The sequence below is a fragment of the Gorilla gorilla genome, chromosome 9, assembly GCF_029281585.2.
Source record: "Gorilla gorilla gorilla isolate KB3781 chromosome 9, NHGRI_mGorGor1-v2.1_pri, whole genome shotgun sequence".
Taxonomy (NCBI): Eukaryota; Metazoa; Chordata; class Mammalia; order Primates; family Hominidae; genus Gorilla; species Gorilla gorilla.
In genome coordinates, this window is record NC_073233.2 from 16,223,054 (window position 1) to 16,242,751 (window position 19,698).

The following is a 19,698-nucleotide window of genomic DNA, read 5'->3' on the forward strand; positions in this document are numbered from 1 at the left end:
ATTTTTATCTATCTCAGGGCTACGGATGCAAATGGCCTATTAAAGGTTCAAATAAGAAGAAAGGAAAGAAGACCTCTTTTTGGAGCCCACTGACACACTTACCTCCGGCAGAGTGAATACATCCTGTTGGAGGCAGTAATTCGAAAATACTCGGGTCTTGAACGAGAAGAGCTGCCACTTATGGTTCCTAAACCTAAACGCTGATAGTCTCTGAAACAAGCTTTTTCCACCAACTGTTCCATTGTAGACTTCTCGGAGGCCTTCAGGGTGGTACTTGTGGGGAGCTCACTCTCATCTGAAACTGTGATGGTAGAGACAGATATCGAAGAAATGATTAGCTCAAAGCAATTGAGGCCTTCAGGGTAGTACCTGTGGGGAGCTCACTCTCATCTGAAACTGGGATGGTAGAGACAGATATTGAAGAAATGATTAGCTCAAAGCACAGGATTAAAAACTTCCTTTTGGGCTGGGTGTGGTGGCTCACGCCTGTAATCCCAGCACTGGGAGGCTGAGGTGGGTGGATCACAAGGTCAGGAGTTCGAGAGCAGCCTGACCAACATGGTGAAATCTCATCTCTACTAAAAATACAAAAAATTAGCCAGGTGTGGCGGCAGGCACCTGTAATCCCAGCTACTCGGGAGGCTGAGGCAGGAGAATCACTTGAACCCGGGAGGTGGAGGTTGCAGTGAGCTGAGACTGTGCCACTGCACTCCAGCCTGGGCAACCGAGCGAGACTTTGTCTCAAACCCCGCCCCCCGCCGCAAAAAAAAAAAACCCCGCTACTTTTGAAGAAGACTCTTACACCAAGACAGGTTTATATTAGGATGACAAGTATTATGTATATCACAAATTAAATCATGTAACTTCTGTGAGGAATCACACTTAAATAAACATAAATTAAAAGTGTAATGAATAGTCAAGAAATAAAATATCAGTAATTCAACTAAAAAATGTCAGGAAAATAATACCATTTAAATAATTTCTAAAAACAATATAATTTTGAATTCATTACCTACACTGTTCTGTTTCATGAAGGCTTGCTTATTGTCAAATTGCAGTGATTTCTATTTAGGACTCTATAAAAACACCCAAAGTTTGTCAGAGGCTAACCCATCAGTAAAATTTATCTTTCATAAAATCACTATACAAACTCATCATCCAGATTTCAGTTTACTGTTCAGACTATAAACTTTTATTAGAAATTTCTGGATTAACCAGAAGTTCACTAGAGGGAAAAATAACTTTATTTCCTCAGAGAGGTATAAAGAAGTTACACTTTTTTCCTGGAAATATTTTTGTTAGAGGATGTGGTGTACGTGGGAAACCCCCTCACAGTTTTACAATCACAGGTTACAGAATCCTTTACAATTTTAGATGTGGAAGAATTTGCTCAACAATCAAATATTTTAGGGAGGCTTTTTTTTTTTTTTAAAGAACATTCCTAATTGGTACTGCATGTTCTAACTGGGGGAAAAAAAATCCATGTTAAAAACTGTCCTAATTTACTTCCCTATTTATTTTGAAAGTAAGAGACATCAAATCAAGCTTTCAAAGTTTTTGAAAATGTACTCAAAGTACTAATGTGCAGGCAAAGATATGGCCCTCTTTCATTAAAATATATTTTAAAAAAGCAGAACATCAACAATTAAGTGTTTCAATTTGTGAACTTCAATTCATGTTTCAATTTGTGAACTTCACAATGCAATATCATCAGGTATCAATTCTGTGTTGGCCGTTAATTTTCAGAGGAGCAAAGAACATTATATAATTTGGTCTTTTAGTAGAATAATTATCATAGAATAATAGGTTTTGTTCCATGAAATATAAAAAAAATTGAGTTAGAAGAGTCAATAGTGATGGGTAGCGATAATATTTTTATGGCTTGACATATGACTGTGAAAAGATCAGCGTTCCAACAAATGGGTGTGGTGTTATTTCAGTGATATAATGGTGGGTATTTTCATTGCCCCAGAGGCATGCTTGTATGTACATGTTCTCACCCAGGGCATGCATACATACATACAAAACCCCATAGGTTCTTTTTTTTTTTTTTGAGGCAGAGTCTTGCTCTGTCCGACCCAGGCTGGAGTGCAGTGGTGCAATCTCGGCTCACTGCAACCTTCTCCTCCCAAGTACAAGCAATTCTCATGCCTCAGCCTCCTGAGCAGTAGGGACTACAGGTGCATGCCACCACGCCTGGTTAAAATTTTGTATTTTCAGTAGCGACAGGGTTTCGCCATGTTGGCCAGGCTGGTCTCGAACTCCTGGCCTCAAGTGATCTGCCTGCCTCAGCCTCCCAAAGTGCTGGGATTACAGGCATGAGCCACTGTGCCCAGCCCACATAGGTTCTTTATCCCAGCAACTGAAAATGGAGACCGGTTAGCCAGTGCTTTCTCTAAAGATGAGGTTTCTTTTTTAAAATGTTGTTAGTAGTAGTTTTTGCAAAACCACCGGTGACTGATTCTAAGATCCTGAGGGGAAAAAAAGGGTGTAATGGCATTCTGCCTCCCATTATATCAGCTTCTCTGTAGTGCTGATTCCATAGCATATTTGATACTGGGTTAAGAATGGGAAACAGTCACTCAGAGATTTTGCTACTAGCTTTCTGCCTCTATTTTTCCCACTGAGAGATATTGTAGCTGTTCTTTCAAATATTTAGCAAGTATTTTTTCTTATGACCTAAGTATTCCTTCATCTTAGGTCCCCCATTTTGATTAAGAGCACCAACAATGTTCTTACCAAAAACTGAAATCTTCAACTTGAAATGTTCAATGTCCTTACCTTAAATTCTTATTCTAGAAGGATAAGATACAGGGGACTACTCTATACCTAAATTTCCCATGCAGTGGGGTTCCCTTCTTTCTTCTTTTAATGAGACCCACATAAAAATGACCAATTAGCTGTATGAATTTAGTAAAGAAGAAGTATAATTTAACAAAATATTACCTGAACAATGGAATATTGGGAAAATATTTTTTCCCCCAGTTCTAAGAAGCTGGTAAGTGCTTCCATCTTCTCATGAGATCTAGGTTTTTGTGAATCAAGATGTAAGTGCAACTACATCTGAGTCTCTTATTCATATAAGAAATAAAGTTGAATAATGAAGGAAATTCAAGTTTTCACATACCAGATACATCATCATCTTCATTCCATCCAGGACGATTTACTCTTTCTTCCACAATTGTCCCCGTCTTCTTCTTCAGTAAATATTGCCGCCCAATTGTCATTTTCCCTGCCCTTTTGGCACCTTTCACAATTGTTTTTGAGAAGGTACTACAAGTCATAAAACCAAAGAGAATGTCAACTTAATATAAAAGCACTACTTGTATTGTTGACACCTACTTAGCTCAAATTGTTTCTTCTCCTTTCCCACAGCCACTACTGGTCCAGACTCTTGTTAAGCCTCTGCTTCTTTAGGTTACTTTTAATATGGCAGTAGACTAATTTCCCATAAAACACCACTGTCATCAGGATACTGTCTTAGGAAAAACATGCAGGAAAATGTAAAGTGAGACACAAACTACTTATCACCCCAAATCTAAACTCCTTGGTTTAGCTTGTCGGGGAGGACTGCCCTGAACCCACTCTGGTTATCCTCATGCCACTGTCCCTACCACAGTTCCCACAAAGCATGCTTGTTGGAGTCCTTCTACATGGAAAGCCAGCCTGCCCACTTCTCTAACTTACTCAAACTCTCTTTCTACCAACTCACAAGCCTTTCTTTGAGATCATATGGCCTTCATAGTTGGCAACACATTTGCTTATTTCTTAACTGTTTTAAGTGTGTATATGTGATGTCCTGACTCTAATTAGCTGTAAACTTTAAGAAGCATAGAAAAATAATATACTTCCCCTTTTTTGAAAGGAGAAAAATAAGAAATCAGAAACTTGAGTATCCTTTTGAGAATCAGCTTTAATTAAAGGGAAACTAAGATGTAAATCATTTGGACCTAAAAGTACTTTATTTATTCAAACAATTTAACCCTTCTTGCTGACAGAAAATCTAGGCAATCCAGAGAATTAAACAGAGAACCTATTTCCTGACTAATCAGATGGAGGTGAAGACTCTGAAGACTGTTCTTGATTATATTCTTCTCTATCACAAAGAACTCTTCTGGTGTTTTCTTGCCATTCAGTAAAAAGTGATAAGGCTTCTTTTATTATCAAATAGTTTCACCAGACTCCATCTTTAGTTATTTGCAATGTAAACCTGAAGGTTATGAAACATGTTTGAGATAACAGCTGGGAATCATAAAATACTGATATTTCCTAAATTAAACTTATTGTAAATCACTTGTGTAACTTTTGTTTTTATTTTTAAATTTTTATTAGTGGGCTTTCTGGCAAAAACTGGAAAGTCTGCTAGACAAATTCTAAAAGAGCTGTAACACTAGGTGTTAACTTAAACTCAATGGGATTTTTGAAATTTTTTCCCAGCTAAAGCTAAATCTTTTGTTTCATATACCCAGGCAACTCTTAAAATTTTTAAATTGCTACATCTCTGTTGCAGCTGATATAACAGGCTTGATACAGGTATATATTTCTGAAACCAATATAAATATACATGTTTCTGATAGTTTCTAAATGTAAAATACCACACAAAGCTTTGCCTCTTCCATTGAAGGCTGAGATAACAAACATCATAGGCTCCTCTCCGACCCTATGGTGCTAAGACAAGATGCTTGGTCCACTGCTGTAAATCCCTAGGAACTTGCTCATGCTTCAGCATACCATACCTGGATATTACCTGGTAAGCAAAGCTAGACAGGTGGCTAGCTGTGCAACTGAGAAATAATATACTGTCTGGAACCTCAAATTTTCTATAATCCCCAATCTACCCTTCTTTCAGGCAAAGGAAGGGTCTCTTTTCCAAAGTCTGCAAAGCTCTCCCTAGTATTGTAATTTGTATTGGCAGATGCCCGAATTCTACATGGTTAACAGTGAATGAAATTTTAGCCCTTATATTTTATCACTGATGGAAGATAACTTAAAACAATTGTTATTTCGTCATAACTGAAGTTTAAAACTTTCAACATAAATTTCTAAAAACTTTCTAGAAAATAAGGGTTCATACTAAAGAAATGTGACAACTAAATGCAATGCCTGATCCTGGATTAGATCCTGGACCAGGAATAAAAAAGTGAGGTACTAAACTAAAAAAGGATCATTAACACAATGTGAATATAGACTCTGGGTTAGATAAAAGTTTTATATTAATTAAATTTTCTGGCTTTGATTACTGTGCTTATATAAGATAATGCCGGACAAGGGGAGGGATAGCATTAGGACAAATACCTAATGCATGCAGGGTTTAAAACCTAGATGATGGATTGATGGCTGCAGCACACCACCATGGCACATGTATACCTATGTAACAAACCTGCACGTTCTGCACATGTATTCCAGAACTTAAAGTATAATAAATAAATTTAAAAAACAAAATAAAATAAAAAACATAAAAAGATAATGTCTTTGTTCTTAGGAAACATATTGTGATGTACTTAAGGATAAAGGGACATCTTATATCTAACTCAAATGGCTCAAAAAAAATATGTGTATATATGAGAGAGACAATGATAAACAAATGGACCAAAGTAGAAACTACTGGTGAATCTGGGTAAAATATATACAGAAATTCTTTGTACTACTGTTATGAATTTTCAGTAAGTTTGAAATGTTCAAGAGTTATGAAAAACAGAAAATATAGCCTCCTGTTTCTAGATAAAAGCAAATCTGTCCACTGGGCCTGGATATTAATAAAAGCTGAAGGGATTGGTCAAAAGCATTTAGAAAGTGATCAATATGGAAAAAAGAGAAAATAGAATTTCACATTCTAAAAATGCATTGTGAGCAATGGACATGACAGTCAAAGCCTCTGGTAGCTTTTAGTTTTTGAAACTTGCTACACTTATCAATGCTGCTGTTCCATAACTTTATGATCTTGGCCCCATGGGCTTGACAGAAACAGAACAGTGAATGAAAAGAGCAATCGCTTACACCTGGACACAAAGGATAGGTTACTCCTTTTGCAATCAATTACGGGAGGGCTGAAATTAACAGACTTGTCTTTCTTCTTACCGAAAAGAAGTGTTCTTTTCCTTCTGTTTTGGTAAAATTATTTGTGGGGTAGTTTGTCCAGCAGCAAAAGCAAAGGTACTGAAAATGGATTGAGGATAACGGAACTTCATCAGCTGTTTCTTAAAGATCTCTACTACTTCTGGACTGACTTCTTCATCAAATGCTACCTTAATCAACTAGAAGCAAAAGAGATTAAACACAAAAGAAGCATTAAGGATTTCCTGGCAACTTTCCTCCAAACAACAGAATATAATAACACAAAATGGCAAGACTGGAGGTCGAAGGGACTTTGGATAACATGCAATACAATTTTTAAATTTTTAAAAATAAAAAAAGGCTCAAAAAGGTTTACTTGCCATAAATGGCTAGTTGGCAAGGAAAATCATGTATCTTCAAGTCAGTTTCTTTAAGATTATTTCTTCTACAATGGGATAGGGAATTGTATAGCAAACACGCCCTTCTCATTTCTCAACTGGTTGGTTCCAGATAGAGAATTTGGCCTAATAAGGTCTCTTCCTACCCAGATACAACAAATGTAGGAAGAAAAAAAATCCGTTTGACTAGAATCCTAATCAGTACAGCTAGGCAATATTTGAGTGTGGAGTTCTTTGGTAGTCGGAACAGTGAGGAAATCCTTAGGCAGCCAATGCTTTCAGGTGATGAGAGAAGGTCTGGAGCCTAAAGATCAGCAGCCTTACATTTCACACAATTAGCATAGAAGCCAATAGGAGAGATCCTTGACTAGAAGGAAAGAGGCAAGAACTGGCATTCTTAGAAATCTGAGAAGTGATGAAGAATAAGACAAGCAAAATATTGCAAACTGAGAATTTAAAAACAGGAAAAACTAAGAAAAGGTCACTTTTTCCAGGGTCTGGTTTGCATTATTCAATAATTATTGAATTATTGCAGTAATTCTACAAAGTTCTGATACAGTCATAAACCCCTGGAAAACCTCTTGCTTTATCAGGGGTATGCAACTAGTACCAATAGAACTTTAGCCCTAGCTATACTGTTTACCTTTCCATAGAACAGCCACAGGGCATTTCCTTCAAAACAGATGACAAGATAATTGCTTTTTATCTAAAGGCTTCATCAAACAGGTATTGAGGTATAACTTGGCAGAGAATAAGAACCAATCGTACTTGTCTAAGTTTCTAAGATCACTCATTATTGAGTATCTGCTGGTACTCTGAGTTGGCTAAGGGGCTCCAGGGATTAAATCCAAGACTATTCATGAGTTTACTCAGCTGATGACTACCCTCTCAGACCCTATGATCTTCCCCATTCTCATCCTCTTAACTTCTGAGCACATAACCACACAAAATGGCCATAATATCATTTGACTTTTGAAAATTTTCGAATAGTAAAACAATGGCTTCCTTTTTTAATACCTGAAAAGATGCTGATGTGATCTGCAGTCCTTCTTGCATGTTCTGCTGTAGCTGGTTCTGCATTGTAATCTTCTTCTCCTTGGTGATGGAGGCAATGGGAAAGCTCCGCACAACTGTCTGCTCACCCACTGTAAATAGACAGGACACAGCTTCAGCAACAACACTTTATAGCTCACTTTTAGAGTGTCTACTGCTCACTTCATCAGTCTCTGCTAGAGAAATGTATTTGAAGAGGACACTGCCCAGGGATGCAGTGAAAGAAAGTGCCCTTCACTCCAGAAAAGGATTATGTCTCCGGAGTGGCAAGTGACTTACATTTCACACAACCAGCACAGGAGGCAGTAGAAGGGATCCTTGACTAGAAGGAATGAGGCAAGAACTGGAATTCTTGGAAATCTGAGAAGTTAGAGACAAGTGACTTGCCACTCCTGAGACAGAGTCCTTTCCTCGAGTGAAGAAACTGTCACAGCCTGACTGCCTTCATTCTTTCTATCTCCCCAACCTACTGTGTGCCACATAAGATCACCTGGTTTAAGTCAATTTTATAGGAAGGGAGGTTTTATAAAAAAAAAAAAAAAATACTCCTCAAGTATTGAAAAGACATCCAAGATATTTAATGTAAGGATAAAGCAAAAGAGAATAGGTTTTTAAAGTTTGTTTCCAAATATGTAAAAGATGTTATAGTATATATATGTGCCTTTGGAAAACAAGCCTGGACTTAAGCGCAAGATTTTTAGGAGTTTATTAAAGCAAACATGGGAAAATATAAATAATTATTTATCAAGTACCTGAGGTTATGAAGATGAGAGTCTAGAAAAAAAGTAGCACACTCAAGACCTCCCTTGAAGAGCTTCCAATTTCCCGTGGGAGGAGAGTCACATGCAGAATATAATAATATGTGGTTAGCTCCTACGTTTGAGGGAACAGTCTACAGGGATTTAAATATTTCAGAGAAGGATCTCTGCATGCTAGCTGGATAGAAATGATTTTTGGGAGAAGTGAGAGAGAAGATGGAGCTTTAAAGGAAGTGTAGAATCTGGATTTGCAGAAGGGAAAGGAAGAGCATTTTAGGCAGTGGTAGAAGAACATAACAGGAGTGGCAATGAACAAGGCCTCCCAGCTAGTAAGCCAGGGTGCGGAGGGGGTGGGGAGATGTGAACTAGGTTCATCTTATTTAACAGCTCATACATTTCTTCATTTATTATAATCAGAATCCTAATTCCCTGGATCTATCAATCTGTAATCTAGAAAAATTCTGACTATCTTTTTACATCAAGCTCATATCCAGAGGCTAAGCAAAGTCAGGATGTACATAGGATTTAAGTTCTAGGATGTATTTAACACCTACATTTATATAACATGTAAAATTATAATATTTCTATGTGTCATCAAAGGATAAATTTTAAATTAGAAATTTAAAAGGAAATAAAAAGATTTTCTTTGACAAAAATAATTTTCCTAAGTGATATTGATTCAAAATTTGAAAGGAAAAGGCAGAGAATATGAGATTTCACACTAAGCATACTTTAAAATAAATTACAGCAATTTAAATGACCACATAAGCAAGGAAAAGGCAGAGAATATGAGATTTCACACTAAGCGTAACTTTAAAATAAATAAATTACAGCAATTTAAATGACCACATAAGTATCACGTTTACGTGTCCAGAATGTGTGTTTATGGCCATTAACCTCACAAAAGTCCTACTATAAAAAATTGTAAGTACTGCATAGTTTCTTTTAAAAATACGTTTACTTTCAAATACAATTTGTGTATAGCAGTATGAAGGAGCGGGCTAAGACACTTTTTTCTCCTTTTCACTTTTTCAAAATAAGCAGAACTATTCTTACAAATTCATCTTTCCTTATTTAATTTTATGAACTTGTTGCGCATTATATGGTAAGCAGTCTTTTATGACTGATGCACTAAGCCATCTTGATTCTATTCAACCTAGGAATAATGCAACTGTTAAGATCTAAAAGAGAATACATTTTATATATCTGAATTCACTTGTCCAACAAATGAGTAGCACATAGTGCATACTCATCAAATGCTACTGCATACATAATTTCAAAGGAGAAAGGCACTTTCGTGACCATTTAGCCCAGTGGTTCTCAATCACAATCACTTGTGGGGCTAAAGAAATACACAGATGCCTGGGTCTCCCTATTTCTACTGCTTCAGATTCTAATTCAATTGTTTGAGGGTTGGGCCCAGAAACTGGTATTTTTTTTTAAAGATTCCCAGATAATTCAAATATACAGCCAACATTAAGAACCACTGAATTATCACCAATGAAAGCCCAATCTCCCAATTTTATAAAACAGGAAAATAAAGTCCAGAAAGGTTAAGTGATTTAAGTCACTGAGCTTTGACTTGGAGTCCTGTTGTTTTGCCCAAAGTCTTAATTATGTGCTTTTCCTATCAACAAGAGCATTTTACATATAGACTATACTGAATTTAAGAAGATAATGTAGATTACTTCTGGTAGGGCATGCTATTCCTTTCCAATATAGAAGGCTGTACTGAACAGTAGAAAATAGAAACAGAAGTTATAGGAGTTTGGCAAGTAGAACAGAAGTTGTCTGCTAAAAGGGAAGTGGGGTTAATTGGAATGGAATAAGAGGGAAGTGGGATTAGTTGGTGCTGGACAACCTTGTGATAGTCAGCATATCCTTCCACAAAAAGGTTCAAGTATCTGCAAGACCTTAGTTTTACAGTTAACTGTAGGACTCAGAAAGCACGGACAAACCAGCAAGGGATATATTCAGCAGTTAGAGTGAATATCTCTAGGGTATAATACTCTGCCTCATGAAATGAAATTATGATCATTTCAGCAAATGAACCCTTGATTTATTGTTTAGAAGATAACACTTTGTTCTTCAAGTAAAAAACTATGACCCAAATTATCATTAGCTCTGTCAGACTAAAATATTTCACCAAAATACCTGTGTGGCAAAAAGCTGACTTTGGATTTAAAATGATCTGCAAATCACTGTGCACAGATGGGATCGAGACCTCATGTACCACACAGATACCCATGTTCTGATGGCATATCGAGTCATACCTAACTGATCATGGGGTGTTCCTCTGAAGAGAATTCTGTATGTGGTGAGGAACAAGGCTCCTTCTGCTGGCAGGAGCTGAGGGCCTCCAAGAAGACCTCCAGTAGCTTCTTCTCTTCCATCAGGATCCAGCAAGACTCGAAGACCCTCACAGACAATTTCTTCTCCTGGCAGCAGAGCAGGTCTAAGAATCTTGGGCTTACAACAGAAAAAGATTGATTGATTGATTGACGAATTGATTGATTTTTGGAGACAGGGTCTTGCTCTGTTGCCCAGCCTAGAATACAGTAGTGCAATCATAGTTCACTGCAGCATCAAACTCCTGGGCTCAAAAGATCCTCTGTCCTCAGCCTCCTGAGTAGCCGAGACTACAGGCATGCACCACTATGCCTGGCTTATTTTTAAATTTTTTTTTACAGATGGGATCTTGCTACATTGCCCAGGCTGGTCTCAAACTCCTGGCCTCAAGCAATCCACCTGCCCCAGCCTCCCAAAGTGCTAGGATTACAGGCATGAGCCACCATAGAAAAGTATTTTAAACACAACTTTTGTGGAGTTTCTAATACTTAGACCATGGTTATCTTTTCAGTTACAGACCTAAAAAACTTAAGCCAGACTTCCCAGATAGTCACATGAGAAACCTGATTTGGTAAGAGGCAGAAATGAAGTTTATATACCCAAATGTGAGAGGATTCTTTGCAGAATTGTGTAAAAGTAAAGTCATTGAGAAATAACTCAAATATCTGAAATATTCATTCAATGAAACATTTTGTAACCTTTAAAAAATGACATAGATCTATATGTGTTAACATGGAAAAATATCCAGAAGGCCGGGTGCAGTGGCTCATGCCTGTAATCCCAGCACTTTGGGAGGCTGAGGCAGGTGGATCACCTGAGGTCAGGAGTTCGAGACCAGCCTGGCCAACATAGTGAAACCCTGCCTCTACTAAAAACATAAAAATTAGCTGGGCATGGTGGCAGGCGCCTGTAATCTCAGCTACTCAGAAGGCAGAGGCAGGAGAATCGCTTGAACCTGGGAGGGGGAGGTTGCAGTAAGCCGAGATGGTGCCACTGCACTCCAGCCTGGGCAACAGAGCAAGACTCCATCACAAAAACAAAACAAAACAAAACAAAACCCAGAATACATAGATTAGTTAAAAAAGCAAGTTAGAAACCAGTATGTACATTATAATCCCATTTTTGGAAAAAGAATAGGAATTGTAAGACTGTGAACCAAACTGTTGAAGGCAATGGTATCACAGTTAAGGGTGGAGGTGGAGGTAGTATAGGGAGGACTGCAGGGGACTTTCACTTTCTACAATGTGTATTTCTTTTATGCTCAAATTTATACAAAGAACATTATTACTTTTGAAATTATTTGCACATTATTTTGTTTTTCAAAAAAACAAAAAATATGGACGAGCTTTTAACTATACCTGTCCTTGGCCACGTAATGAACATTTACACAACTCAGGAAATTCTGACTCAGTAACCATATAATACATTCCTCTGAAGAGTTTAGGGCTAGGAAAAAAAAATCTCTCCTGAAGGTCTAATATGTTTATTTTTTACTAAGCAATAAAAACTAATCAGCACTATTATTTCTGTTGGCTCTAGTGAGTTTAGAGCTAAATGTAAAGCCAAAGTATAATAATCGCTGTGTCTCAGGTTTCTGATAGAATTATATTCCTACCTATCTGCCTTCTGCTCACTCCTTTGACTAAATGAATGAATTTACCTATTTATTTATTTATTTATTTATGAGACTGGGTCTTGCTCTGTCACCCAGGCTGGAGTGCAATGACATGATCTCAGCTCACTGCAGCCTCAACCTCTTGGCCTCAAGTGATCCTCCCACCTCAGCCTCCTGAGTATCTGGGACTACAGATAACACCACCACGGCTGGCTAACTTTTAAATTATTTTTTGTAGAGATGGGGTTTCATCATGTTGCCCAGGCGCTGGTCTCAAACTCCTGGGCTCAAGTCATCTGCCTGCCTCGGACTGCCAAAGTGTTGGGATTATAGGCGTGAGCCATGGCTCCTGGCCTCAATTTGTTTTTGTTCTATTATAAAGTTCTGTTATATAGGCAAGAGGGTCCTGAACCATAGTCTACTGGCGCCAGACTACAAAGTAATCATCTGAGAGCCTTGTTAAAATACAGATTCCCAGACATGTTCTGGGGTACTCCAATTCAGGAGGCTGGGGTTGGGTCCAGGACTCTGAATTTTTAATAGACTTTCCAGCTGTTTGGGATGTATAGTCAGATTCAGAAACCTGGGTTTTTTATGATAATTGCCTTAAATCCTTTTTTGTGGTGGGGGAGGGGGAGAAAATAGGCACAGTATAAAATCTTGGGTTGGGCTTAGAGGTTAGAAATGTTCCTAATTTATGCCCTGCCTATAAAAGTAGACTCAATGAGAGGTTATTATTGCTCCTTTGTTGAATCTAAGAAAAGATTCTGTTCCTATTTCAGTATCCTTTTTATAAGGTTCTATATGACACACTTCTCTGACAGTTTAACATATCATTAAAACTGGAGTTAGTGTCTGTCAAAGGTTAGGTGAACATCCTTTCCTGGCACATAGCAGTCTATTGTTTGTTTTTAAGAAGAGAGGCTATACCCTGAAAGCATGTAGTCTGGAATTACCTTCTGAATAGGCGGAAGTCTTCTGCTTTCTCGATGTACTGCTTCTAGGGTCTCAATGTGCATAGCTACAATTCCTAGGATGAGTCAGAGTATTCAAAATGAAAGAACACAGACAAGCAGGATAAAAACAAATTCTGGATATTTTAGAATTAAAAGTTAATTACAGTTTACTGGTTCCTCAAAAAAGTTAAAGAGAATTACCATTACGACCCAGCAATTCCACTTCTACATATATACCCAAAAGAAATGAAAGGACTCAAACAGATACTTATATGTGGATATTCATGTATTATTATTTATAATAGCTAAAAGGGAGGGAGAAGCAACTCATATGTCCATCAACAGATGAATGGATAAAATGTGGGACAGCTATACCATGGAAAGTTAGCCATAAAAAGGAATGAAATTCTGATACATGCCACAACACGTATGAACCTTGAAAACATTATACTAAATGAAATAAACCAAACCCAAAAGTACAAATATTATCTAAGTCCACTTATGTGAAATATCTAGAACAGGCAACTTTATAGACACAGAAAATACATTAGAAGTTACCAGGGGAAACAGGAGTTACTGCTTAATGGGTAGAGTGTTTGGGGTAATAAAAAAGTTTTAGAAATAGATAATAGTGATGGCTGCACAACATTGTAGATGTAATTAATGCCACTGAATTGTACACTTAGATTATTTTATGTTATATACGTATTTTACAACAATTTAAAAACATTTTAAAAACTAATCAGAAAATAAATAGCATGGCTGAACTATAATGGAAGACATGTATTGCCAGGTTTTATGCTGAAACTCAATAATCTCCAACATTCTGATTCTCTAATATCTGCAGAGTGATTACCTGGTATCATGCAATGAAGGCTCTTGATGTGATCCTGAGTAACTCCACTCTCTGTACAAACTTTGTCAATAAATCGGGTAATGAACCGCACAACAGAATTGGCAATGTCATTATTCTCTGAATCTTCAAACCCACTCTCTGTATCATAGCTCTCAGCTACACTTCCTGCAATACTAAGACAGTCAAGGAAAGAAATCATGGTCAGTACTTAAATGCAACAAATGACTACTATATAGTAGTCAATTTACATAGCGACAGAAACATGATCAAAGTGATGTCTACTCAAGTAGAAGGCTCACTTAACTCCATGGCTCCTTGGTAAGTGATGGTGATAAAACACAATGTTCTACTAGTCTACATTTGGAAACTACTGTCAGGCAGTAAGTTTCTGTAAGGAAATTTGGACCCAGATTTGTTTCTGTAAGGAATACCTTTTGTCACTCTCCCAAAAGGAATGCAGGAACCACAGAAAATAAAGCAAAAGAGGATTCTTTCATTTATTATGGACTACCTGGGCCTTCTAAAGCAACCTGTCCTCCCAAGTTAATTATTACATAGAGAACAAGTAATATGGCTATCTTTGGCTACTTGGCAACTGAGGAACATGTTCCCTGGTAGGCAAAGTAAGAGAATTTTTCTCAGCAACAAGCGTACTCTTCCACATGTAAGGACCAAACTGTCCCTTCTCTTGCCAGGATTTATCACTCTCTGAGTTAACTGCAACCCATTTGGCCACTTTGAAGCCAGCATTCTTCTGTAGATGATAAAATCATGCAAGAGAAGGGAACAAATTTGAAATGGAACAGATGTGAAAGCTCAATCTCTGCCCTTCTTGCTTATTCAGCTCTTACTGTTCAACCCATCAGACTCTGGGAAAAGACTCATTTGTCTGTTCCTATTAACTTCTCTTTTCTGCAAAGCCAACCACATTAGCTGAATCAGTGTTAGAGATTGTTAAAGTAAAGCTAAGCAGAGACTATGGCCATCAATATGTAGACTTTGAGAGAGCACTGTCATCCATAATGATTATTATTTGTTTATATTTATTTATTTATTTTAGAGACAGGGTCTCACTCTGTCACCCAGGCGAGAGTGCAGCGATGCTAGCTGTAACCTCAAACTCCTGGGCTAGAGAAATCCTCCTGCAGCAGTGATTCTCCAGCCTCAGCCTCTCAAGTGACTAGGACTACAGGTGTGTGCTACCACACCTGACTAATTTTTATTTTTTGTAGAGATAGGGTCTCACTATGTTGCCCAGGCTGGTCTTGAATTCCTGGCCTCAAGCAATCCTCCCGCTTCGGCCTCCCAAAGTGCTGGGATTATAAGGTAGTCAGCCCCATGCCTGGCCCAAAACTTTAAAAGAAATGTAAAATATAGTTATTGCTTGTTATAATGAAGATGAACGTCACTGGCAATGGAGAATGGAGATAAAGCTGTGACAGCTAAGGAATATCTTACAAATTAAACAGATAGGTCCTGTATTGAAACAGAGTCTTGTGGAATTATGAGTAGTGAAGGAATGGGAAAGCATCATTTCAGGAAGATCCTTTTGGCAGTAGAAAGAAGAATAAAAAATGAAACAACTAAGAGACTGTTATAATTAGGGCTTGAAGTGATAAAGGCCAGACTATGTTGTTCCCATTAAATAACCAGAGGATGAACAAGAAACTCTACACGGGTGGGGGTAAGAGATCTGTGCAGTTGACTGTACGGTGTGAAATGCTGATTCCAAGTTGTCTAGCCTGGAAGACCAGAAACTCTGAGGTGTTCCTGACAAAAATGAAGTACCTAGGATAACAAGATTAAAAGGTTTAGGCCAGAGATTTAGGCTTGTGGATGAGTCTTCCATAGAGTAAGAAGAGCTTGGAAGAGGAATTGAGAATGGGAAGAGAAGAGGAGCTGCCTGAAGGAGCATGAGGAGAAGAATTTATGCGAGCTCGAACTACCAGGATGTTGCGGCACCCATCACTGAAGCTCTAAGAAGGATAGAATTTCACTACTGTTGGGTTGATAAGTTCATTTATTCACTCATTTAATCATTTGTTCAACCAAATATTTATTGAGTACTATATGCAAAGACACTAGGAATACAGCAATGAACAAAACTGACAAAGGAAACATAACAAGCAAACATGAAAATAAATCAGGTTGTAAAAAATGACATGAAAGAAAAACAATGCAAAGTAGGAGAGGGAGAGGTATTATTAAGATGCAGAAGTCAGAAGGGCTTCTTGAGGCAAGTAACATTTGAGCAGAGACCTAAATAAAGTGAGGAAGTGATTCTTGGCCTGTTTAGGTGAGAATATTCCAGAATGAAAATACCAGTACAAAGGATGTGAGGCAGGAATATGCTTGGAGTGTCTGAGGATTAGCATGAGCAGGGAGACCAGTTTGGTTGACAGAAGAGTGATAGGAAATAGGGGGTCAGAGCAGTAGCCAGAGGACGGATTCCGTTAGGCCTTGCAGGCCATGGTAAACACTGGGTTTTAGTTTCAGTGGTATGAGAAGTCACTGGAGGGTAGAGAGGAAGGCATGGTTGAGGGTATGACTACAAGGTTGAGGAAAAGGAGGGCTGAGAAACAAACAGCCACTTTTGCAAGAAGGTGCTCACTAATTTCTTTGGAATGATTTCTGTAAATTGCTTTGGCAGACAGTAACTGAAGGGCTGGATCAGTAATGGGTGAGACATTTGGAAAAATTAGGTCATAAAAAAGAAGAAAGTGTGGGAAGTGGTTAAGAATAGTAGGATGAAGTGAATCTTTTAGAGAGAAAAGCTGAGCAAGACCAAAGGTGAGGAAAAATGGTTAACTTTTGAAATATGTACAGCAGTATTTGCTCAAAATGTTTAAAATATTATCTGTCAAGCCAAGACTGGCCCCAAGAAGAGCAGGAGGCGGGTCTGTGTGTTCACATTTTGGTACCTGTTTGTGACAATGCTGTTGCTTCCGCTCTCCCAGTCACCTGGCGCTGATGTTCTTAGGAGCTTGTTTTTACTTGTGTCGAGTGGAACTAGCAGGTTCACCATGAGGTTTGCAAAGTGAATGGCCTGACTAAAGACAGTGCTTTCCTCATGTTGCACTAGCTCTTGCTGAGTTGACTTGCTCAGGGTAGGCCAAAGGCGTAGTTGCTCAGCTGCCAGGTCCATTGCTGTCTTCTCCTGATAATGGTCATCAGGAAGCTTATCCTAAAAAATAAAGCAACACAACCCAAAAGAGAACCATCACTTCAGGTGAGCTTAAAAAACATAGTTGTTTTTTTTTTCTTTTGAGACGGAGTCTCGCTCTGTCACCCAGGCTGGAGTGCAGTGGCGCGATCTTGGCTCACTGCAAGCTCTGCCTCCCAGGTTCACGCCATTCTCCTGCCTCAGCCTCCCGAGTAGCTGGGACTACAGTCGCCTGCCACCACGCCCAGCTAATTTTTTGTATTTTTAGTAGAGACGGGGTTTCACCATGTTAGCCAGGATGGTCTCGATCTCCTGACCTTGTGATCAGCCCGCCTCGGCCTCCCAAAGTGCTGGGATTACAGGCGTGAGCCACCGCGCCCGGCCTAACATAGATGTTTTAAATAACTATTCTATTAAATGCTTAAATCAGGAAAAATGAAAACATAAACAAAACATAACAACCACAAAACAAAACCTAGTCTTCTTTCCCAGATCCAACAGGCCTTGAGTGGAACTATGTGACAAACCTCAGGAAGCAGCAGCAAAGCACCTTATAGCTTGTGAAGAGCTGGTATGTCTATGGTCTCACTTGTACCTAACCTAGGGCTGGCTCCGGGATAGACTTCTTTAGAATGGCTGACAAAGAAGCAGTGACATGTGTTTGCTCTATGAATGCTTTCGAGATGTGTCAATATTAACATTACATCTGCTTAAAAAATGATCAAAAGCACCCCCGAAGCCCAGTAAATTTCTGGAGTATAATGATAATCAGCCTTTAAGGCTGCTTTAAGTTCAATTCATGAGGATGATAGTTTCTAACACTTATTATTACTGCATACCATGTACTCTTCAATGCACTTTATATATGAGACACTAAAATCTCATAATAATCATATCCATTTTACCAGTGAAGATATAAGGCACAGTGAAGTAACATGACTTGCCCCAAACCAGAGAGCTAGTAAATGATGTTTTAAACTTTCAGAGTATTTAAAACTACTCTTTCAAATTAAAAACAATTTTCTTGATTTTTAAATTTTTTTGATATTTTTCATAAAAATATTTTATGCTGATAAAACATAGAGAAACATGTAGAATATTCCTAGAAGAAGACCTAGATTTATTACTGGCATTTTTTTAATACAACTACCAAATTTTACATTTATTTTGGAGTTAATTAACTTTAATTTGACATTCCTCCAGGGAAGTTAGTTGCATAGAGAAGTATGCCTGTTATTTTAGGTTTGTTCTTTCTATTCAAGTTCCTGTAGTCATTTCCAGGAAATTCTTATTTATTAAAGTATATTAAAACAATCCTAGTGCTGAAGAACTGTATTAAGAAGTTATTATGGAAAAACATAATGTCTGAAATCAACAGAAGAAAGATATCACAGGGCTCCCTAAATAAAACCCAAATACCCTGGCAGGAAGTAGCTAGAGTTTTTTTTGCCCTGGGAACATCTGCTTTCCTTAAAGCCAGAATCCTAATCCCACACAATTAGAGTTCTTTTCTTCTCTCTTACCTTTTGCTTCAGATGCGGGGCATGATTGTCTTCCTTGGCTGAGAGATAAAGGGAGCGAACCTGTTCCTGCACTGCATTGTAAAAGGTTGTCTCCCAAAATTGCTGATTTGTCCAAATGGGGTGGTCTTGTACACACGTGTAAGCAAACTGGCTGACTCCAGGGGCAAGTTTCTGTGAGAACACACAAAATACATCACCATGGGGCTGGCAGAATTATAACAGTTCATAAGGTCACAGGGGCCACAGTTAATCATAGATGTGATCAAAGGATTTCTCTAAAGAATATCGTATGGTAGTACAGGCTTAGCAATCAGCAACTTACTCCTTTTTAACTGGCAACTGTGGGCTTGCTGTTGGATCCTTGAGAGTCTCAGTCACTTTATCAAAATGGGTATTTTGGTAACAGCTAAAAATCAAAGCTGTTATTATATCAATTAGAAAATACAGGAAAAGGAGGCACTGTAGGTTTAGTGAATATTATTACAATTAGGGCATATAATAAAATCCATCACGACGTAAACATAAAACTCCAGATAATTTAACATTTCTTCTACTTGGCTTTAGGGTACTCTTTTTAAAGAGACAACAACTGAAATATGAGTGAACCTACAGCTTGGCCTTACACACAGAATGAGGATATAGCATGAATTAGTGACTCAGGAGAACTGCACTTTTCCTACTGCTCATTCTAGCCCATTACCTCCCCACCAAAGCTGTTGCCTGGCTCACATACTCTCTAGAAGACTGCCCTGGGCTTCAAGGGCATTTTCTGGTAACCAAATTTGTGCAGGGAAAGATAAACACAAACCAAACCTCCTTCCTTTCAGGGACTTCCTGCTGGGTTTCAGCGTAAGAGTAAACTTAAGAGGTGATTAACAACAGAGGGAAGGAAAATGAACTCTGCAGGCATTTAGAAGGCACTTCATATATATTTAAGTTTGTTTAGTTCCAAAACCCCTGCTCTTTTTATAAC

The 19,698-nt window shown here is 38.2% G+C and overlaps 1 protein-coding gene and 1 non-coding gene across 7 annotated transcripts in view; both read right to left on the bottom strand.

Moving 5' to 3' along the window:
- The window catches only part of SBF2 (SET binding factor 2), a 531,976-nt gene that overhangs the window by 60,597 nt on the left and 451,681 nt on the right, over window positions 1-19,698 (bottom strand). For all 6 annotated transcript variants that reach the window (XM_063710649.1, XM_063710648.1, XM_063710650.1 and 3 more), the window contains 9 exons: window positions 18,726-18,896; window positions 16,961-17,223; window positions 14,040-14,212; window positions 13,184-13,257; window positions 10,537-10,732; window positions 7,470-7,597; window positions 6,079-6,254; window positions 3,128-3,273; window positions 103-301 (listed from right to left, as the gene is read on the bottom strand). In XM_063710649.1, coding sequence (XP_063566719.1) covers window positions 103-301; window positions 3,128-3,273; window positions 6,079-6,254; window positions 7,470-7,597; window positions 10,537-10,732; window positions 13,184-13,257; window positions 14,040-14,212; window positions 16,961-17,223; window positions 18,726-18,896 — 1,526 coding nt within the window. The remainder of the gene's footprint in view (window positions 1-102; window positions 302-3,127; window positions 3,274-6,078; window positions 6,255-7,469; window positions 7,598-10,536; window positions 10,733-13,183; window positions 13,258-14,039; window positions 14,213-16,960; window positions 17,224-18,725; window positions 18,897-19,698) is intronic.
- On the bottom strand, window positions 4,332-4,393 carry LOC115933492 (U7 small nuclear RNA). Its single transcript, XR_004069320.1, has one exon. It is a non-coding gene; the product is annotated as a U7 small nuclear RNA (small nuclear RNA).